Genomic DNA, 21,906 nt, shown 5'->3' on the forward strand with positions numbered 1-21,906 from the left:
AGTTGATGGAAATCACAAGCCCCTCGCAAGGCTTATGGATGTTTGACGGAAGAGTTGGCTAACGACTGGGGAGAGATCAGGCAGGGACTTTTAATACGTACAAAGAAGTTGTCACAGGTTCTTCGGACTCTTTCACTCCTTGTTCGGATACTTTTCGGAAACAAATTGACGGGTTGGCATATACCTTGTTGGCCTCCAGACCACATGATGCTTGACGAATTGGTAGATGAGCAAGTTCTTAGTGGTTGGAAATAACAAGCTGTGTGTGACTACAGCCCCGCGTTATCCCACTAGCAGATACTCCGGCAATTTACCAGGATTGGAGTCTTATCTGTTAGTTACCTATTGTGAAAGAAGTCGCAACGAACTATAGACCAACGAGTTACTCTACCAGGGTTTACCAACAGGACTGAGTTGTCTGGCTCAGATGCTTTGATGAGTCATTAAATGAATTCCTGGGAAGGGTTGAATAGATGACGAGTTCTCGATACAGCCTACAAAATCTACTCTAGTAGGCCCATAGAGTTACTCACTTGACCTGGCCCGTTGATTGAAGCCGTGAAGACTCTGCTAAAAGTATAGCAACGTTCATTTTTGTTCAATGGACGGAATGGTTACTAAGAAGGTCAAATTGGGTGTTATTTAAAACTACAAAAAAAAAAACCGAAGTCAAGGGCCACTCTCTGTACAAGAATGGCCAAGTATCAAGAAAGAAACTCTCAAAGACGTGTCACTTGCAACAAGGAGATACCACTGGAGCTGTAAACCCGAGGAATCCAAAAATGCCGGGCTAATATCATTCTTGAATAGAGTTCTCAATAAGTAAAATTCCTGAATCAAGCCCTTGAACCTGGAACTCCATCAAGAACATCGGTAATAGCCGCTACCTCAAACTTATACCGCCCGTAGAAGATATAGTATACAATACCAAATAGGACCCAGCCTGTCATAACAACGATGGAATAATTCATGCTCTGGGGAATGACTGGCATCGAACTGGGGAAAACACTGAAGATGATGACAACAGTAATCCAGATCAGGCTGATGACGTTTGCCACAGGACCAAAGATGGGGCCCAGTTTAAAAGGGCCGTAATCATTGGAACCGATGATACGGCCTCTAGCCCACATCATCTGGATGATAGGGAGAGCATAGCTTGAGTACATGCCAATGATAGCCATAGACAGGATAGCGTTAAAAGCTGTGGTATTGCCAAGGTAGATGAAGCCAAGCAACATCTGAAGGACAGTGACCAGCACGACAGCGTGGACGGGTATTTGAAGGCTCTTGTTGACTTTGCTGAGGTGCCTGTCGAAGGGAGTAGACTTGTCACGAGCAAAAGCCCACAGCGTTCGGGAGGTGGATGTTACACCTGCAACCGAGGCTGCGATGGCGATTGATATAATGACAACAGACATGACAGTGGCTCCGGCTCGACTTTTGGTCACGTCGAGGAAGATTTGCATGAATGGGAAGCCTGTGGGTGTTTGTAGAAGTGACTCGAGAGGACCGGTCGAGAAGAGGAGCACGGTGGCGTAGATTAGACCCATGAGTCCGTTGACGGAGACACTGCCAACCATGGCAAGAGGGACGTTTCGGCTCGCATTAGGCATTTCCTCTGCCAAGTGACATGCTGCATCGTAACTGATCAACGTTGAGTAGTTAGAGACGGATCAATGTTTGAAACTTGAGCTTTATGACAAAACTTACCCAAGATAGGGGTACACAGCACTCAGGAGTCCAACGAGCCAAGAAACTCCATCACTAGACCAGCCGCTTGAGTTCGTGAACTCGGTGAAGACAAAGGAGGCCGAGTTCTTGGGAGCCATGACGCCCAAGACGATAAGAATCGAGACGAAACCCGCTACGTGAAGGATACCTGGGTAGAGTCAGCATCGCATGCCCCAAGCAGGAGGTTTGCACAAACCGGAGATGGTGTTGGTCGTTGGCAGCAGCCTGTGGCCCCAGATATTCATGACCAACGCATATGTGAGGATAGCCCAGTAAAAGAGCATACCCTGCCAGCGCTGAGGGATATAAGAGTCAGAGTTTATAATAATCAGAGACTGCGTCTGCAGACCAGCTGCAAAGGCGGCAGAGGAAGTCAGGACGATTTGACCTCCAATAGAGATCCATCCTGTCATATAAGCCAAGGGGGATCGGATCGATAGCGGAGAGAGGGCTGCGACCCAATGGTACTGGCCTAAAAAGGAGGGTTATGTGAGTTTTGCCCTGGTCAGTGGAAGGCTGATTGAACTTACCACCAGCAGTGGGATAGATCGAGGCAATCTCTCCCAAGGAACAAGCAATGCAGATGGTGGAAAACGTGGATAGAAGCCTATTTAAACCGCGTTAAAGGGGTTACTCTGAGTTTTTCCAAGGCAACGTACAGGTTGTAAAACAGACACGGCGCTCCTCCGCTAATCAGGGCCGTAGCAATGACAGTCGACAACGCTTCCCAGGTTGCCATGAGGCAGACGCAGAGAGCACCAAGAGCAAACAAGGAGTATGATCTCTCAAGCTCTTGCTGGTGGCCCATCTGGGCCAGGCGAAGAGCGTCATCATCCTGAGGATGCTTCGAGACCGAGTTTGTTCGGGTCCGAGTCGCAGTGATACCGTCTTTCTCCATGATTGCGGTATTGGCATGAAGCCTGATGATGAAAAATCACCATCTGCCTACCTATGGACAAGGCTATGTTTTGTACTGTTGCCAAACGTGTCGGAATCGGAACCCTCGCCTCCTGAGATTGCGGGGTAGATTGCGTGTTACCACATCGAGGCTGGCATTATCAGGGACAAGAGATAGCCGGCTAGGCCATGCCGTTTAGTGCATGGGTGGCATTGCTGATAAGACACTCCCACACGCACACAAAAGTCGCTTATCTAGGAATTCATATGCTATGTTTCCGAGCACCTTATCAATCACTCGTCGCACCAAGCGCAAAACAGTGCTGATCTACTGCATGCCATCCTCTATGGCAGAGCTTACAGGGGGCAGAGGTGACTGAGAGGTCGTTTTTAGTGATACCAGAGCCTGGAGATGCTCCCCAGATCGCGGGCGGCTCGGAAACGAGCCCGAGAATCCTCAAAATCTGGGGAAAGCTGGTCATAAGTTCCCTCAATCTGCATGACTCGATCTCTTCCCCGCAGATCGTTAAAGGCTAAGGCTGGAGGCGAGGAACGGCAATTGGCAACGAGATGATTGGCTCGAGCGTACCCTTCTCTGCAGAGTATCGTACAACGGTCGGGCAATATTCCAATGTTCTACCCAGGGGGCTCGGAATTGAAGGGTTTGATTCCGAGCGTTTTGGCCCATGCGGCTACGATGGACCTTCGGACCCAGGTAATTCGCTATCAACGGACATTCGGACTTTGCAGGGATCCCTAGTGAGTTTTTCACCCCGGATCTAACTCATGGTCTTACCATAAGTGGTTTAAATGGTCGGCATCAAGTGGTCTAGAGTTCAGCGAGGTCGTCCAAGCGTAGGCAGCTGAGTCGTTGAAGAAAATTTTGTGACATTGAATGCAATACTTATCATGACTACGTGGATGGATATATTGCGTTGCACTGATGTTTGAGCTTCATCAAATGCCGCAAAGATAATATTTATCCAATGACCTCGTATTCACTCACTTTTCGAGGTTTGTCAGTAAAGGTAGTAGGATGTGGGATACCGGTGAACTCCACTGAGTTGAGTTTTCCTGGGTCATCATGTGGCGAAGGACTTACAAATCGCACCCTTGATAGATTGGCTCGTCGGGGGTCAAAGAAATGGATCAAGGAGATGTCAGTTGGGTAGAATGGAATTAGTCAATGGGCTTTTGGTCTCTAACCCGAGCAGTATGAACAATCCGCTGTTTGCTGTTGCTGATGTCTAGTAAATCATGGACTGGCCTCTTCCCCATCAGACCGCTAGAATGTTGCCAGAGGCACATAATGTCGGAGGGATTTCCTCTGAGTACATTGGGAATCAATCGTGTGTTCTTGTTAGCACTGTGAATGGTGACAACAAGTTAAAATTAGGCGTCGGGGTCGAGAATGAGGAAAGACATGGTAGCGGCTCTTCATGAGAGGCGAGGTATGAGCATCCTAGCGAGTAGTATAGACCATCATGACAGGTTGTGGTATAGAATTAGCCTATGAATACGTTTACAATACAACGGAATCGAGTGGTTAGAAAGCCAGTCGGACTCTGGATAATGGCAAGGCTACCAGGGGCCTCCAAGGATGAAGAGCCGTATTCGTATGGGGAACTTTGTGTTTTGCACATTCAATACTCGTTCTGTTGTGCTCATTCTGTATTTAAAAATTCCTTGAAAGACTATTGGATGCCTCCTCGCCACTACTTCAACAAGCGAGATGTTCTCGACAATCTCTATGGGTTCCATCAACAGTACACGCTCTCTTCGTACACAAGACTTGAACAACAACGCTCTAATCATTCTCAAACCAAATACACAAAATTTTACAGCTTGTTCTCTTTGCAACAAGCATCCGCATACCTAGAGCCCAAATCCTTGTTCGAGGGAACATCCAGCGCTGGGTTCGCAGTAAAGAAGTCTGCGGGGGTAAGCGAGACCTGCAGGATCTCAACAGGCCTAGAAGGACAAACTTGTTAGGAACAGATTCTTCAATGAGGGTATTTCGGGGTGTTTGTGACTCACATGACAGGCCAGTCCTCAACACGGGGGTTATGCGTCAGGCCAAAGCAACTCCACAACACGACATCCTCATTCAGCACATCGTCGTCTCGCGCAGCAGCATCTGCAACACCACCAATCTCATCCTTGCTCAGTAGAGTATACCGGCCACCAGCATACAACTCGTCGTCCTTATGCTTGGTAACCCAGAGATGATGCTTGGCAAACAAAGCTCGTCGAGCTTGGGTGCTTCGAGGGTCTGCGAGCAGCTTTTGTGTAGCTGGTGTGATGACCTTATAGGCAATAGGTTTGCCCGAGACAGGGTTGAGCTTGTTTGTGTTCTGAATCTTAAAGATCCGGTTGTTCAAAGGCTCAACATCGTATCCTCCCGACTTGGCGATAGGGACCTGGCGGACTTCGTAGAGGTTGCCTTGAGGGTTGGAGTAAGGGTTCATCGCCACCGGCAGACTCTCTTCCTGGACGACGGTATTGCGGCTGCCGTCGATAGCAGGGTCGATTCTCACACAGAACACATGTTGATGGTTCTGCGCCAACGCTCCTGGGTTAACGACATTGCCCCAAGGCGCAGTTTTGCCCTCGTCAATGTTGACGACCGAAACAATACCAGTTGCGCGGGCCTCCACCATGATTCCAGCAGCTTGGTCGAGCTTGAAGTTGAAGATGTATTCGTAGTTGGCAAGGGTGATGATGAACTGGATAACCAGTTCTCGGCGGCGAGTAACGACAGCTCGACCGGTTCGCCAGTTGGTATGCTTCCAATTGATGCCATTATCTTGCTCATGAAGACAGATAACATTCTTGGTGACCTGGGGCTTACCCTCGTGATCAACAAGTACACCATCAAAGTACTAAAACATATAAGTCTTGGTTCAATGCTGTTCAGGGAACCCAACTTACCTTGATGACACCCAAGCAATCACAGCCCAGAGTCAAGTTGTTCACAGCGTTGCCGAGACCTCCGTCGCCAAAGTCAAAGGCCTGCTTTCGGTGGTAAGGGTTTCGCGGATCGGCATAGGGGACGGTCTATTGACTGAGTTAGCCTGGATTATCCAAGACCATCCAAATTCTCGCTTTAGTAGACTCACCATGTCGCTGATGCTCAGACGGTACAGAACGCTTCGACCGTCATATCGGAGATCATGGAGAACAGCACCCTCACGAGGGTTGAACGAAACACGGAACTGCCACTTCTGCCATCGGATGAGATTTCCGTCGTCAATCTTGAAGCTAGGTCCGTAAGGCTGAACCACGGTGAGAGGCTTCAAATCTTGTCGCGTGCCACCAGGGAGAAGTTCCGGCACGTATTCGCTGTCTTTGCAATGATCGACGATACCGACATAGTTCGATCGTTCTGTCAGAGAATCACCTCCACCACCTGTAGCAGGGGTCTCGATACGGACAACCTCGAGGTTGTGGATGTTGACCACAGGGATGATGGGCAATGGGTAGGCGTAAAAGTTAGAGTCGGGGTTTCCACTTCTTTGAGCGAACATCAGTGCCTGGAATAGTCGGTCATCTCCATCTCTGGGATCGGGAGCACCAAAAGGCCAGGGCTCGATGACGAGTTCAAATCCAGCTGGTAGCTTCAAGTCGGCAACCTTTGCTTGGACTTCTGCGTTCTCTGTGACGCACTTGACCAATTGGTCAAACTCCCACCTGAAACAGTGTCAGCAAGAAAATAGTGAAAGAAGGGATAATAGCTAAACTGACACTGAGAGACTAGCTTGGCTCTTGGCGTCGATGACCTTCTTCTCAGTGATGTTGGCTGCCCTAAGATCGACAACCGTCTCGTGGTATTGAGGCACACGCGAGCTTCCAATAACATCGTACCAAGCTTGGGCCAATCGCGCCGGGCGCTGCGAGGATGCAGTGAGCTTTCCAGAATGCTCGAGCTCCAGGTAAGCTTCAACCTCGGCCTTGGGAGGCTCGAGGAGGAAGATGACGCGGAAGTTGAGGAGTGTGTTGGGGTGAGCCTGGCGAATCACATCTCGCGCCAAGGCCGTCTCCTCGAGACTCAATTGAGACAGGGGATGTGGGATGCGAGCCATTGTGGGCAGATGGACAATGGATTGTGATGATGCACGGTCGATTGGATTGTTGATTGAGTTGTACTGTTGTGGCGTGATGGGAGAATAAGTACCTTCTTATGCGGAATCATATTCCGATGCTTCCTGATACCGATTCCTGAGCTTCACCACTGTACTGTGAAGTCTTCCCCACTTACTGACGAGTTCCTCTGTAAAGTGTGTCGGACTTTCAGATGTCCGCGTTGACGGATCTTCGGACTTTCGGACTGTTCTGTCACGACTCAGCAACATGTCTTTGCCCAAAAACAGCTAGACTCGGACTTACCCCTATCGTTAAGCTTGTGGAGTGCTGCGCGTATCCTTGATCCTGGCGTGATAGATTGCGTTACTCGATGTGGTAGATTTATGAGATTCATCTTGTCCGCTTATCATGATTCGATTGCTCCAGACTCTCACAACCAGCAGAGAGATCTCGTTGAGGTTCAGGTTCTGGCCCCGGCCTACGCGGAGCCGAGCAAACTACCCGAGATCTCACCCTCGCCTATCGTGTCATTATCTTCTTCCCGGCATTTCGTGTGATTTCGACTCACTGGTCAATGTAGTGTACCAAGACCATGCACCGTAGGATCTGGACAGCGGTCACCTTAAGGTTTCTCATCTGTTATCGCGGTGGCAAGGGTTATGGCATCATCGCCGGCCAGGTTCTTCTTGGCCCGTTCTCATACGAGGCGGGTCCATGCAATCTGAGCGTGCCCACGACAAGTCGCTATCATGATCACTTTCTCCATGACATCCACGACGTCAGCAACAGCTTCGACAGTAGCGTCCCCGGCGTTATCTAGGTTCAGGTCCTCTCCGAGACTCTGTCTGATACCCTCATCCCATCCATCGCGACTCTGGCCATGATTGTGGACTCGCATCTGCATGGACCATCAGCACAGGAGGAGAACATGGCTACCCTAGATCACAAAGCAACGCGAGGATAGAAACAGATGAACTGCGAATTAAGGTTATTTATGAATACGTACTTAGGTGGGGCTTCTTCCGTTTCATTGTTGATAGGTTCGTGCTTCATATGGGCTTGTTGTAGCGGGTTAAGCATCATAGGAACCTGGCCAGATAAACGACCTTTTTTGACCATTGAGTCACAACTGAGGGATGAAGGCAGTTTGTCACATGACGTGATACCATGTCTAGAATTGGCACTCTTATGAGCGGCTGGATTATATTAAATTACCAAGGAATGTCAAGAATTGTAAGTTATATCCTGCGAATCCCTCAACCATGGTTGGATCCATCATCCTTGCCATTTACATCGCAACTCTTCGGGATGGACAATTGCTGTTTCTCGGATACAAACCATCACCTAGTCGACTGTTCAGAGCAGGTTTGCGGCAACCAAGATAGCAACCCACGCCGAAAGAGCTGGAGAAACGAATCGGCTGGCTGCACCCGTTACAACAACAGGCGACTCCTCAGTCGCGGTGGGCTCAGGTACGGTGACCAGCGTAGTTGGGCTTGGGACGGCAGCCTGAGACTCGCTTCCAGGGGGGTACGAGGGCTCTTCAACTCCCTCGGGACAATGCCAGTGATCGCCATGCGCGACACACTCGGTGGCTTCATCCTCATCACCAGAGCTGGACTGCTCTTGTCCCGGGGGGTAAGCCGGTTCTTCAACTCCCTCCGGGCAATGCCAGTGGTCGCCGTGAGCTACACACTCAGTAGAAGCACCTTCGCCAGAGCCGGACTCATGACCTGGCTCTTCTCCGGGGGCGTAGGGTGGTTCTTCAACTCCCTCAGGGCAGTGCCAGTGATCTCCATGTGCGATACATTCTGTGGCTCCAGCATCACCGCTATGGCCACCATCGCCGCCGGATTCGTTACCTGGCTCTTCTCCTGGGGCATAAGGGGGCTCCTCAACGCCTTCAGGACAATGCCAGTGGTCGCCGTGGGCAACGCACTCAGTAGAAGAGCTATCGCCGGAGCCATCACCAGAGCCGGCATCCTTACCAGGCTCTTCTCCTGGAGCGTAGGGTGGTTCTTCAACTCCTTCGGGGCAGTGCCAGTGATCGCCATGAGCCACACATTCAGTACCCTCGGCATCGCCACCAGCGTGGTTATCGCCAGAGCCGGACTGGTTGCCTGGTCCTTCTCCCGGAGCGTAAGGGGGCTCTTCGACTCCTTCGGGGCAATGCCAGTGGTCACCGTGAGCAACACACTCTCCGGCGGCACCATCACCACTGCCAGAGTGACCGCTTGAGTTATCACCATCACCACCAGGCTCTTGTCCTGGGGGGTAAGGAGGCTCCTCAACGCCTTCGGGGCAATGCCAGTGGTCTCCGTGAGCAACGCACTCTCCTGGGTCTTGGCCGCCATTGTGCCCATCATCATCACCATCTCCATTGTCGGAGCCTTGACCAGGAGGGAAGGGGGGCTCCTCGACTCCATCAGGACAGTGCCAATGATCACCATGAGCGACACACTCCCCAGAATCTTCACCACCGTCGTGTCCACCATCATCGCCACCGTTTCCGTTGTCAGAACCTTGGCCGGGAGGGAAAGGAGGCTCCTCGACTCCATCGGGGCAATGCCAGTGGTCTCCGTGAGCAACGCACTCTCCTGGGTCTTGGCCGCCATTGTGCCCATCATCATCACCATCTCCATTGTCGGAGCCTTGACCAGGAGGGAAGGGGGGCTCTTCAACACCTGGCGGGCAGTGCCAGTGGTCGCCATGAGCTGTACACTCGGTGCTGCCTGTAGGGGACGGGTTCGTACCGCTGGTGGGTTTGGCGGGTGGGTTGGTAGGCTCCTTCACACCGGGGGGACAATGCCAGTGGTCACCGTGGGGAGTGCACCCGTTGTTACCACCCGTAGGAGAAGGCTTTGTGCTAGACTCCTGCGTGGGTGGTGTTGTGGGTTCCTCTACACCTGGAGGGCAATGCCAATGATCGCCATGGGGGGAGCAAGTTCCTGTTGGCTTATCGTTGCCCGTCGTGGCAGTCGACTTAGATGTGATGACAGGTGGGGGTGTTGTAGGTTCTTCGACACCAGGGGGGCAGTGCCAATGGTCACCATGAGGGGAACATGTACCAGTGGGCTCGTCCTTGCCTGTGGTCTTGGTTGTCTTCGATGTAATGACGGGAGGAGGAGTCGTAGGCTCCTCAACCCCAGGGGGGCAATGCCAGTGATCTCCGTGGGGGGAACAAGTTCCCGTAGGTTCATCCTTGCCTGTGGTCACAGTTGACTTGGACGTGATGATCGGGGGAGGTGTGGTGGGCTCCTCCACACCCGGCGGACAATGCCAGTGGTCACCATGAGGAGAGCAGGTTCCCGTAGGCTCTTTTGGCGTAGTTGTAGTTTCCTGTGAGGGAGGCGTAGTTGGCTCTTCAACTCCTGGAGGGCAGTGCCAGTGATCTCCATGGGGGGAACAAGTTCCTGTGGGCTCTTTTTGGGTAGTTGTAGTCTCCTGCGGCGGAGGTGTAGTTGGCTCTTCAACTCCTGGGGGACAATGCCAGTGATCTCCATGTGGGGAACAGGTTGCTGATGGGCCATCGGTGGTTCGAGTGACGCAGGTCGTCCGTGTGGATGTCTTGGTGGTGATATCGTATCCCTCGGACGACAAGGCGTTGGAATCGTAGAACAAGGTGTTGGTCACGGTTATGACACCGGTGCTTCGAGTGTACGTTCCCTCTGAGGAATACCAGAGAACAGAGTAACCTGAGAAGACGGCACCTGAGGTTGAGTACTTTGGGTTCATGTACCGAAGGAAGGTTCTGGAGTCCTCCAGGTTCGTCTTGAGAGTTACCAATTGAGGAACTGCGGTGGTGGTAGGGCTGACCTGGGTCAGTATCTGATACTGGCATCATAGCAGGGCCATTGGAAGCACGACAAGTACTCCAAGCCAACGCAGTACTTACAAGCAAGTTGTTGGGACAGCGGTGATAGTCGGCTGTGGCTGCGCAGTAGTCGTAGGATCAGCTTGACCAGGAGGCGTGATGGGCGGCTGTACACCAGGAGGACAATGCCAATGATCATCGTGAGGGGTGCATGCCTCTTCGGCCTGGGGGTGTGGTCGTGCGGAAGCATTCCATGCCTGAGAAAGGCAAGTAGCCAGAAAGAACTTGACTAGATGCATCTTGACATGCATGCTTTTGCACGCGAGTTGTTGCAACAGAGGGCACCTTGCTGGCCCAGTGAAAGCGCCGTGCGAGCGTTTTCCTGGTGCAGGTTGGAGAGAAAGACCTCGCTGGGTTGGCAAGTAGAGGCTGCTGAGGAAGGGGGAGGAAATCGTAGAATGAGCGGGAAGTAGAGCAACTTATATTTGCAAGCCGTTCGTGTTCACGACGGACCGATGGTGCTCATGTTTGGAGAAACAAAACCTCCATCACCAACATCACACAGTCATCGCGATATTGTTCCTGGTCAGAAGACCGAGCTGAATCCCTTGATGGTTTCTTGGCGCGGGATGTCGCCCACGCAGTACCTTGCTGGTTAAGCCACGTCCTTGATTATCGCGAGGAGAGAGGGGATTCAGTGTCTCGATTGGTCGCGTTATTAACTCACAAAGGTCAGAACCAGAGATACTGCATCTTCCCCTCTCTTGCCAGACGGACTTGGATGAGCTTGATGCTGCTCGTAGTTCTGCTACTCGCATCAAGTTGCATTTGGACACGCCGACGGTCCGGTCATGGTTCAACGCTCAAGTACAAATAGAAGAGATAAATCCTGCAAAACGATGAGAAGAAACAACCAAGCCTCATCAAAAAACCAAGCGGAATCACGTTTCTCCCCTCTCTTCTTAACAAAATCTCAAGATGAAGACCACCTTCCTTGCCCTCGTCAGCCTCTCCCTCTCGGCCGTCATGGCGCTCCCAGCCAACACCCTGGTTCGCCGCGACGATTGCCCCATTGAGTACCCGGAACTGTCTTGCAGCCAACACACTCACAACGGCGACGCAGAGTACTTCTGCTGCCCTTCCGTCTTTGGAGGTGATGTCTACGCGCTCTGCGGAGAGGAGTGCCACCTCGTCGGTAGCACCCATGGATTCACTTGCTCCGATGCCGCCGATCAGGGCTGGCACTGTCACGCACACTAGGTGGAGTAAGACACAAACAAGGATTGCCAGTTGACCGGACTGTCGGCTAACTTTACGACAAGGTCGACACCCAAGCGAAGAGAGAGCCCCACGAACACCCACTTCTTGTTGGTTGCCTTGTGACGACAAGGCCGACAAGGGATATAAGGAAGAGGGGAGGAAGAGGGGATTGAAAATTGCAATGTTCATTTCTGTTCATCTCATGATTGATGTCGCTCGTTTTACGTTTTATGAAGTACATACTTAGCCAGAGCTCCAATGAATAAACTCAGTCCGGACTGACTCAACTGCTCCATAATCATAACCGGGTACCTGGATGTCGCAACTCCATTACAAAGACCAAGCCTCCGATTCATCCGACCGTCTACCAAGACAGGCAGGTGCCTGGCCAACCATGTTGGTGGGCTCATGGACATGAACTGTCAGAAGGCTGGGAACGCCACAACTACCCGTCCACCTTGATGGCCACAGCTTGCATCTGTCCCCTGCAGAGCTAAGCATCATAGTAAGCTTAAAAATAAAGACAGACTGGTCAGGAACAAAGGTGGACCTCACTCACGGCTCTGAATACGAGTATTGCTGGAAAAAAGAGGGATTTTTGCGCCTGATGCGTCAATAAGTCCAAATGCAGCGCCCCGTACTCGGCTCTTCCGCTGCCACATTGCCTGGCATGCTTCAAGTGGCTTGATAACAACGACAAACTCAGTATCACACTTATCCATCGTTCAAGGTCTTCATTGACTTTATTGTTCCTGTGCTGGTTTCATGCGGATGACCTTGTCGCAGTTCAAGATACACATTGGGTCCAAGGCGCTCTTCATCTACGTGAACATTAGCAAACAATCATCTCTGGAAACGGGATAATACTCACAGCCCTCATGGTGTCCACAGTCTCTTTCCCAAGCTCCTTCTCCAAATAGTCTCTCTTCACAAGACCAATTCCATGCTCGCCAGTTGCGGTGCCCTTCATCTCGATCGCCATATCTACCATCCGGTGTACAACCGCTTCAGCAATAGGTCTCTTCTCTTCCGGGAACAAGAGTAATGTGTGGAAGTTCCCATCCCCCACATGTCCGACGATCGAACCCATAAGGCCAGACTTTTCAATGTCAGCCTTGGCAAGCTCGATAATATCCGGGAGTCTGCTTAACGGAACAGCAACATCTGTTGTCCAGACTTTGTCTGTTGGCGATTGCCGCTGGGCAAGCATGCTCCACAAAGCAGCTTTTCTCGCAGACCACAACTCATTCCGCTCGACTTCGTCAGAAGCAAAGGTATATGTCGAGCTGCCGTTTCTCTTGGTAATCTCTCCAACCTTCTTGGCGATATGCTTGACGATGAAGTCGTCACTGCCGGCGAACTTGAAAAATAGTGTGGGCTCTTCTTTCCACTTGAGACGTGTCAGGGCAGCCAGGTTGATGTTCCTCATCTGGACTTCATCGAGAATCTCGACTGCTGCCACTTGGATACCGCTCGAAGCCACTTCACGTACCGCAGATGCCGCAGCACGCAGTGTGGGAAATGCGCAGACAGCTACGACCTCATGTGGAGGCTTCACAGCTAGCTTCAGAGTGGCTTCGGTGACCAGTCCCAAAGTTCCCTCACTCCCAACAAATACCCTTGTCAAGTCGTAACCTGCGCTGGACTTCCTTGCTCGCTGTCGCGTCTGGATGATAGTCCCATCAGCAAGTACCACCGTGAGCGACAGAACCCAGTCTTTCATGGTTCCATACGCGGCTGCGTTGGTCCCTGAGCAGCCAGTCCCGACCATTCCTCCTATCATGGCGCCAGGGCCTGGATCTGGAGGAAAGAAGAGACCATGCGACGCCAACTCGTCGTTCAAATCCACCCAGCCAATCCCAGGCTGCACTGTACAGTCGAGATCAACAGGATTTATCTCCTTGATCTGGTTCATGCGAGTGAAGTCGATGCAGACGCCTTGGAACTGGGGAATGTATTGGCCCTCAATTGAGGTGCCACCAGAGTATGGCGTCACTGGTAAACGGCGGCGAAAGCATACTTTGACGATCTGTGAAACTTGTTCCGTTGTTTCTGGATAGAGGATGACATTCGAAAGGATGGCACTCTCTTCAGACCAGGCATATGACTGATAATCTGATCCAGAATGAGTGACGAGATCGGTTCTTTCTGACGAGATGTGATCTTTCCCAATGATCTGCTCAAACTCTTGACAGGCCGCTTTGATGTTTGCTGCTGAGGTGTCGTGGTGTATCTTGGGGGCTCCGGAAAGTGGTAATGTTGATGTCTGTCGAGCTGTTTGGCCCAATACTGTGAAACTCGTAACACCAGCTACTGCCAGCCCCAAAGAAAACAGCCCTGTCATATCATGAGCCTAACTAGTTACAAGAAGACATGGGAGAGATTTCATGCTTACCGAGATATTTTCCGAAATCTTTGTTAGGTCTCGGCGATGGCCTACTTGAAGTCGAGAGAGGTCGGACTTGTCGGGAAGCATGTCGGAGAAGTAAGCCGCCAAGTCTAGACGACGCGCGATGTCCATGTGAAGTGAGCATGGTGTGCAATAGTTCAAAGCCCGCTTCAAGGAGAAGATCTTCCACAGGGAGAAACGGCCCAATGGCAACTTCTGGTACCAGTTCGTCTTTACTTAAATCTACCACGAAGCCCTGAGATCTGATCCAGACCCGCTCTGCTGTGGAGATCGGTGATGGCCTTCGGCTATGGAGTTGGATTTTCGGCTATGGAGGAGCCACCCACTGTGAGTCCAACGACACCGCAATGACGCGAGTGGGCTTGGCAGCTCTGATGCAGTCATTCATCTATGGGTAGTTTGTGGGGTAATAAGGACTTATGAGGTCCAGGCCTCGGTTCGGCGGTTATCCAGGGAGGAGGCCCAAGCCTTGGCGGACCACTGTACGGATTTCAAGGTTGTTGAGTCGCAATGTAAGAGTTAGAAGTTGTCTTATTCGGTGACTAGAGCTTCCCCAAGCCCAACTCCGTGAAAACATTAATCATCGACCAAAGAGCCCATCTACTTATTTACACACAATCCGAACTCGCTATGCCCAAGTCGGCCAAAAAGTGCATGGCCTGATACTGAAGGGAATCAGGCTGAGGGAAGTCCATCACATCGCTATTATGAGATCCTGAAAAGATGCCCGTCACCAGGGATGCCGGCCAGAATCCACCAACGCGTGCCAGTTCTGGATGATGACACTCATCTTCGCGGGCATCATGCCCAAACAGAAAGCTCGAGTCTTCAACATTCAAACTTGGAGTCGAATAGTCAGGCTGCTCTGCCGGTACGGGAGTAGCTGCTATAGTGTTCTCCGCAGGGGCTTGGGCGACGCTCTCTGGTGTTATGGGTTGCCCATCCTGAGCTCGGCGTGGTTCGATCAATTGCTGGGCCTGGGCAGTCTTGTCGCCAGTATGTGGCTCGGAACGATTCAAGATGTCCATAAAGAAGTTTCTAATCCATCGAGCCAGATTATAGACTGACTCAAACTGCTTCAGGGCCAGCAAACCTGGGCGAATCTTGCAAAGGAGCTGGTCACTTCTGGGTGGCGACATGCTACCATCAGCAGCGACTGCTATCATGGCAGAGAACAGAGCAGATACGCTTTCCATACAAGTCAGCATATCTAGGCGATGGTAGACTAATGAAACACTCACTAAATCATGGGGAAATGCTCTGGCGTCCAGTACAGGAGCGAGTCTTCCACCAGGCCAAATACCTGAAGAGCAGCATCGAGAATCGGTTTAGTGTCGCCGCCCCGGTTGGACTGTCTTTGTAGGCGCTGAAGAAGGTTAATGAAGTAGTAACTGGTTAACGTGAGCAGAATGATCTGGGCGACTCAAAGGAAACTCACTAGTAGCAGACTTTCAGGGTCAGTGTCAAATGATGGTCTCTTTTGGAAACATTGATTCCTTCAGAGGTCGTGTACCATGATTGGAGGGTCATCTGGATATCTTCCATGGCGGTCTGACGCACAGAAGCTTCCCTGCTTAAAGGGAGTCGTGACGGTGAACAGTGAAGAAAATACAGTCGTGCCGCTGCTCTATTAGCGCCATGTTCCCATCAGCTGGCTCTGGGGTCTCGTACCGGTTTTGTTCAACTCCATCTGTGAGATTATATACCGCGCTGTCTCTGGAGTCTCGTCTGACAACTCATCCATCACCAGCTCTTCAACGTCGTGATCGAGGTCGTTGATGACCATAGGGGTGCCAGTAGAGAGGGAGGTCTGTCGATCGCGGATCTTACAGTATCTGTTAGCCATGATTTGGCGCAAGGAAACCTTTTTCATTCACATAGAGGCACCACCATATACGCTTCCATCGCAACTTTTCCTGAGGCGGCATCTGGCTATCCTTGGTGCTTCTGTGATAGCCCATGCATTGTGCCGACCTGATGGCAGCTGCAAGCCACCAATGCGCATCACGGTAGGAGGTAGGGTTACCGAACCAGTAGTGAAGCAGATATGAGGACAGCACCATACTTGTCCGGTCAGATTGTGTGTCCTCGTCGAATGAAGTGCTGGCCTTGTTGAAGAGATCGGAGTTAGCGTCCAATCGAGTGCTGTGACCCATTACATGCAGTATCTCCACGTCGCAATGCAGAGAAGCGACGAAGAGCACACAGCGCAAGAGGGTTCCAGATACTGTCCCATCATGAAGTGACGCAGCAAAGGACTCCTTTCCGACGATCGGGCAAAAGGTGTGAAATCGGTCAAAGTATGCATGGATGAGCCGGTCCATCAAGTCGGGGCGTGGTAGGTCTGATAGCTCGGTTCGGCCTCGTGGCTGTGGTGATCTCCTGGGACAGTTTTGCCTTGGCGTATCGCGAGAGACGTTCTGAACTGTCTGGTTGCAGTCATCGATTGGGCGGTGGAAACTGGTGCAACCAGGAGCAAACCCTCTCATAAAGTAGGACGCGTACCAGCTTTCACCCACAAAACTTGGTTGAACGGTGGATGGTGATGTGGGATTTTGCGTATGGGGTACTCTAGGTCTTTCGTCGGGAGTTGTAACTTCAGACGGCAATTCCGAATCAAAGGGGCCGTTTCTATCGATTCCATCGGGGTGACGTGAATCGGCAGCCGTATCATCACAACTCGCAGCATCTCGATCAGGTAGTTGCGTAATTGTGGAAGGAGGTGCTGGTGGCTCAGAATTGGCAACTGCGAGACCTTGATGCGATTCATTATCATCCTGATAGGTATACCGTCCATCCGGACCTCTGGAGTTCCAGTTAGATGGCAAGATCGTCAGACGCAACTCGTGGAGATCATACCTTCGACGTTTCGACTGAATCAGAGCGCATCTGGACTGATTGTTGCTCTGTCTGCATGCCGAGCAAGGAACTCCGTTGGTCCATCCGTCGCATCGGGTTCTACGCCGGTTACAACGCTCACAAGCCGTCCCCCTTCTTCTTCTTGACGCATTGGGCGCTTGTGTTTGACCAGGTGACCGCTGGCTGAGAGGTTCCATTTTTCTGCAGGAGTCAATTGACAACAACGAAACAACAATGAGAACCAGAGAGAGTCATGCAAGGGCGACGAACGTGCGCAAAGATGAGCGAAATCGGTCCGCGGCCCAAAATCCGGGGCCCCGCAAAACATGGATGAAGGGGCCGGTCAAGCCCCGAAGATCCGGGGCGAGAGGACACCGATTGGCTGAATTTTCGGTGGTACAGTCTATTCCCAGAATGGAAATTGTTCGGGGGGCCAGGATCCTTGAGGGTGTACTTTGGCTGCTAAGAAATTTCGGTGACAAACAAGTTACTTATCATGCTTAGCTTATCGCAGATTTTTGATTGGTTTGAGCCACTCACTAGTCGATGTTACCCCTCACGAGTGGTTCGGTCAACTGACAGTCGCTAAAGGCATCCATAGCCGAACATTCCATAGCCGATGGACGACGGGATCGTTAGCCGATGGCACACAGCAACACCAGGGATGTCAGGGGTACAGAAATCTCGGACGGGGCAAAGAGACCATGAATCACTTCTATGTCATGATTTCTTCTTTGGCGCATACATGTATTTAAATCTTGCTCGCGACTCATCTTAAAACACCTCCATCATCCAACCTACCCTACATTGTCCACTTCAACCAGCAGGACAATCTGCTTTACCGATGATCATGGACGACAAATACTCCATCTCCCATCACGACAATATCGACATGCCCAAGGAAGAAGTCGAACGAGCCGAGACTGGAGGCAATCAACAACAAGACGCCCAATTCGAGAAGAGGGTTCTGCGCAAGGTCGACTGGCGACTTCTGCCCATCCTCGGTTGTCTTTACACCATCGCCCTCGTCGACCGATCCAATGTTGCCGTTGCGCGCATCTCCGGTATGGATGAAGACCTCGGTCTCGATCAAGGCAGCCGTGCCTCGATCTCCTTGATGGTCTTCTTCATTGGCTACATCATCTTCGAGATTCCCAGCAACGCCTTTATTCACAAACTCGGTGCTGCCAACTGGCTTGCGTTTCTGGCTGTGGCATGGGGACTCGTCTCGCTTGGAATCGGATTTCTTCATAATTGGCAGGGCTTTGCGGTGCTGAGGTCGTTCCTTGGTGTCTTTGAGGCGGGCTTTTTCCCAGGTTAGTTGATTGAGGTTGAATATCATCGCGCTGCTAATGCCCTCGTAGGCTGTGTTTACCTGGTTTCTTCGTGGTATAGACGGTACGAGGTACAGAAACGAATGGCGGGCTTCTTCTTGACAGCTTCTGCTCTGTCTGCCTTTGCGAACATCCTCGCCTATGGTCTCATCCAGATCTCGAAGCATCACCCCTACAAAGGGTAAGTGCTCTCCCTCGGGGTATTTGAGACACAAACTGATCCTCAAATGTCTAGGTGGCGATGGATCTTCATCATCGAAGGTGCCATCACGGTCGTAGCCGGCATCGGCTCGTGGTTCATTATCGTCGATTTCCCCGATTCGTCCGCCAACACATTCCTCACACCTGAAGAAAGAGCATTTGTCAAGGCCAGACTCGCAGCCGACCGTGGACCTGAGGAGCGCGAAAAGGTCACTCTGAAGGTGGTTGCTAAGACAGCTGCTGACTGGAAACCCTGGGCGTTTTCGCTCATGTACGCGGCCGGTGCTGTCGGAGTTTACGCATTCCTCTTTTTCCTGCCACTCATCCTCCGAGGTGGTCTTGGTTACTCTCTGGAGATGTCCTTCATTCTTAGCACACCACCTTCCCTCTTTTCGGTCATCGAGGCCATGACGATTTCATGGCTCGCTGACAAGATGAAGATGCGTGGCCCATTCGTTGTCTTCCAGGGCTTGATTGGTATTATCGGGCTTTGCATGACTGGATTTCTGGACTCACCAACTCCTCGATACATTGGCACCTTCCTGGGTGTTGCTGGGGCCAACGGTCTCGTTGTAACAACACTCGCATGGCAGGCCAACAATATCGTTGGTGACTCCCGACGAGCTGTCTCAACCGCCATCCTCATTAGCATGAGTGGTGTTGGTGGAATCTACTCAAGCATGGTTTTCCGTAAGTTTTCAGGTTGGCCCACGGTATCCAATGATTTTGCTAACTTTGGAGTAGGCCAACAAGATGCCCCTAACTATCTTCCTGGTATTATTGCCGTCATGGCCATCAACATTGCCGCTGTGCTAACTGCCATCGCCACCATGGTCCTGCTTCGATGGCAGAATCAGCGAGCTGATAAGGGAGAGGTACTATGTGAAGATAGAGAGGGATTTAGGTATACTCTGTAGAGAGCTTGAAGGACTTGTATGTTACCTATTCATAGGTGAAGTGAATTGACGTTGGGGTATGTCTTTTTTAGTAGATAATGTTAACATTCTGTAAGTGTCGCTAGTTATTGCAATAGCAGAGAGGTATTAATTTTTGAAAGTGCGTTATTTTCTTTTAACTGTTAACATAATAAAGGCAATAAGCAAAACCTTGACATCCATGTACCAAGCCGAAGGAACATAGTATAACGGGTGAGAACTGGGAAGGGTTGGTAGGAACTTTGGTAAATGGCGTTGTTCGAGATAGCATGGATGTGGTAGGCAGCGACTGTTAGTCCGGAACAAGGATGATGTGACCTCTGCTGCCAGGGCAGCCTTTCCCGTCCTGGATTAATGCGGCTGCTTTCTCCGGTCTGAAACCTTTCCCCGAAGCTACTCCGACCAGCTCCGTTACGGGCCTGGGGTGGCATCTGCATTGTAACTTACATGTCATGGACAGGGCGCAACGATATGGGCGTCGGAGGCGCTTCGGACAAGACCATTCCCCACCTGCCCAATGACTGCTCTCTGCAAGTACATCCATATTTATAACGCCGCAGTCTCGACGTCCGAGAAGACCATCAGCTGCACCTAACATCTTTGCCAATCACCATCACCATCATAATGCAGTAACCCCAAATGTCATTGCGTGACAACCTAGTCTTTATAGCCTCACCGACTACGGACTGGTTTCCCATTAGCCCTAGCCCTCAGGCTACTAAATCCATTCCCCTTGTTCTTACCTCTGAATATCCCTAGATTTTCCCTCTCTTGATAGTTCAACTGGTATTGAATTTTCCACCGTTAATTCAATTCTTCTTCTGGATGCGGGGGAAACTAAGCCACACCAACGCAACCACGGCGATAAGGGCGAGGACGATGGGCTGCAAGACTCTAACACCCTTGCTGTTCGCGATCGCACCAATTGCAAAGGGAAATACCGTTCCGCCCGTCCCTCCCATAGCCATCGCAAACCCGATCGCTGAAACATGAAGCTTGGCGGGCAGCAATTTTGCCGTGAGCATGACGGCGCCGGGAAACAGGGGGCCGAGGAAGAAGCCCAGGAAGGCGACGGCAACGGCCGAGACGATGAACTGGGGGACGAGCCAGAAGAGGAGCTCGAGGCCGATGGAGATGGCGAGGTAGATGCTAATGCACAGTCGCTCGCCGAAGCGCTCAGTCACGAATCCGAGGACTGCTCGACCCAATGTCATGCCGGCCCAGAAGCCAGAGGCGGAAGCACCAGAGGCTAGTCTCGTCGCCTTTCGCACCCGCAACATGAATGTGACAACCCAGCCGCCAAGACCAACTATGCAGCTTATAAGAAGTCGGTCAACGACGGATCAGTGGGGGGTTCAAACCTTCGACGCCCATGTAGGCAAAGAAAAACAGCGCGCAGAGCCATGTCACTTTAGACTTAAGCGCTTCTCGAGTCCCAGCGCCCAAGACTTCGGGGCCTAACGCGTGCTCTGCCCGGTATGCTGCGCCAGTCTTATGCCAAAAGGTTACCGTAAGACCTACCCATTCGACAACCGAGATGCCAATCTACTAACATAAGCTTTGACCAGTCCAGATAATCTAGACGGCTCTTCTTACCATAACATAATAGTAGGTATACCACGGCAACTCAGCAGAAACTACCATTGAAGTAGCAATAAGAGGCGCAAAGAGAGCACCTAGTGAGTAGCACGAGTGTAAGAATCCCTGAATTGTATTGGCCTTATCCATGGCTCCGATCCACGCGCAGAAGCAAGCATCGGTTAGCCCGTTGCCAAAGCCACTAACCATGTTGCAGACAACGAGGACGGGATACGGAGGATGTAATGCCAGGGCGACGAAGGTAATAATATGGCAGATAGGTGCCATAATGGCCACGCCTCGCTGGCCAAACTTCATATGGATCCAGGCATTAGTGAAGGCGGCGATAGAATAGCCTGCGAAGGGGGTCAAGAAGACAAGTGAGATGATAGTATAGCCAATGTCATAGTATGCTTCAAGCTATGACGAGTCAGGGCGAGGAGAATATCAGGTCTAGGATGAGTCGAACGCACAGAGGGAATCAAGGCCTATTTGGAGCATAGGGTTAGTTGGAACTATCCAGAAAACGGTTTCGCGGACTAGACGTACGCCAACGGCGCTATCGTTCATTCCAGCAATGATGGAAGAAAGAAACGTGAAAACGAGTTTGCTGACGTTCCCCTTTGGATAGTTCCATCTCTCCGTACGCGACTGAGCATTAGGAGGAGGAACATCGTCGGAAGGGATCACAGCAGGTGGCTCCTCTATACCGCTCGTCCTGCCATCCTCGGCGCGGCGAGACGTTGGAGGGAGGCTGGCGAGCTCGAGTGGCTCCGTCTGGGTCTGGATTGCTGTGGTTGACAT

At 51.4% G+C, this 21,906-nt stretch overlaps 6 protein-coding genes across 6 annotated transcripts; 1 reads left to right on the top strand and 5 right to left on the bottom strand.

The window, feature by feature from the left end:
• Nucleotides 1-836: 836 nt before the first annotated feature.
• On the bottom strand, nucleotides 837-2,629 carry NCS54_01300000 (Hypothetical protein; the record flags this gene model as incomplete). The annotated part of the gene is made up of 5 exons (XM_053158216.1): nucleotides 837-1,644; nucleotides 1,711-1,879; nucleotides 1,928-2,203; nucleotides 2,262-2,338; nucleotides 2,391-2,629. 5 exons carry the CDS (start codon nucleotides 2,627-2,629, stop codon nucleotides 837-839), a joined length of 1,569 nt encoding a protein of 522 aa, XP_053014191.1.
• Nucleotides 2,630-4,466: 1,837 nt separating this feature from the next.
• NCS54_01300100 (Amine oxidase) lies at nucleotides 4,467-6,710 on the bottom strand (the record flags this gene model as incomplete). The annotated part of the gene is made up of 5 exons (XM_053158217.1): nucleotides 4,467-4,599; nucleotides 4,666-5,510; nucleotides 5,560-5,685; nucleotides 5,748-6,318; nucleotides 6,373-6,710. 5 exons carry the CDS (start codon nucleotides 6,708-6,710, stop codon nucleotides 4,467-4,469), a joined length of 2,013 nt encoding a protein of 670 aa, XP_053014192.1.
• A 1,357-nt stretch (nucleotides 6,711-8,067) lies between these two features.
• NCS54_01300200 (Hypothetical protein) lies at nucleotides 8,068-10,836 on the bottom strand (the record flags this gene model as incomplete). Its single annotated transcript, XM_053158218.1, has 2 exons — nucleotides 8,068-10,522; nucleotides 10,607-10,836. The coding sequence occupies 2 exons, from the start codon at nucleotides 10,834-10,836 to the stop codon at nucleotides 8,068-8,070; spliced, it is 2,685 nt and encodes an 894-aa protein (XP_053014193.1).
• A 1,692-nt stretch (nucleotides 10,837-12,528) lies between these two features.
• On the bottom strand, nucleotides 12,529-16,351 carry NCS54_01300300 (FAD-binding PCMH-type domain-containing protein; the record flags this gene model as incomplete). The annotated part of the gene is made up of 8 exons (XM_053158219.1): nucleotides 12,529-12,606; nucleotides 12,657-14,051; nucleotides 14,181-14,284; nucleotides 14,812-15,383; nucleotides 15,437-15,586; nucleotides 15,634-15,643; nucleotides 15,867-16,020; nucleotides 16,073-16,351. 8 exons carry the CDS (start codon nucleotides 16,349-16,351, stop codon nucleotides 12,529-12,531), a joined length of 2,742 nt encoding a protein of 913 aa, XP_053014194.1.
• Nucleotides 16,352-17,904: 1,553 nt separating this feature from the next.
• Nucleotides 17,905-19,506, top strand: NCS54_01300400 (MFS domain-containing protein; the record flags this gene model as incomplete). Its single annotated transcript, XM_053158220.1, has 4 exons — nucleotides 17,905-18,370; nucleotides 18,419-18,569; nucleotides 18,624-19,279; nucleotides 19,334-19,506. The coding sequence occupies 4 exons, from the start codon at nucleotides 17,905-17,907 to the stop codon at nucleotides 19,504-19,506; spliced, it is 1,446 nt and encodes a 481-aa protein (XP_053014195.1).
• Nucleotides 19,507-20,333: 827 nt separating this feature from the next.
• NCS54_01300500 (MFS domain-containing protein) lies at nucleotides 20,334-21,906 on the bottom strand (the record flags this gene model as incomplete). The annotated part of the gene is made up of 5 exons (XM_053158221.1): nucleotides 20,334-20,833; nucleotides 20,886-21,069; nucleotides 21,121-21,522; nucleotides 21,576-21,590; nucleotides 21,652-21,906. The coding sequence occupies 5 exons, from the start codon at nucleotides 21,904-21,906 to the stop codon at nucleotides 20,334-20,336; spliced, it is 1,356 nt and encodes a 451-aa protein (XP_053014196.1).

Source organism: Fusarium falciforme, chromosome 11 (genome assembly GCF_026873545.1).
Source record: "Fusarium falciforme chromosome 11, complete sequence".
Classification (NCBI taxonomy): Eukaryota; Fungi; Ascomycota; class Sordariomycetes; order Hypocreales; family Nectriaceae; genus Fusarium; species Fusarium falciforme.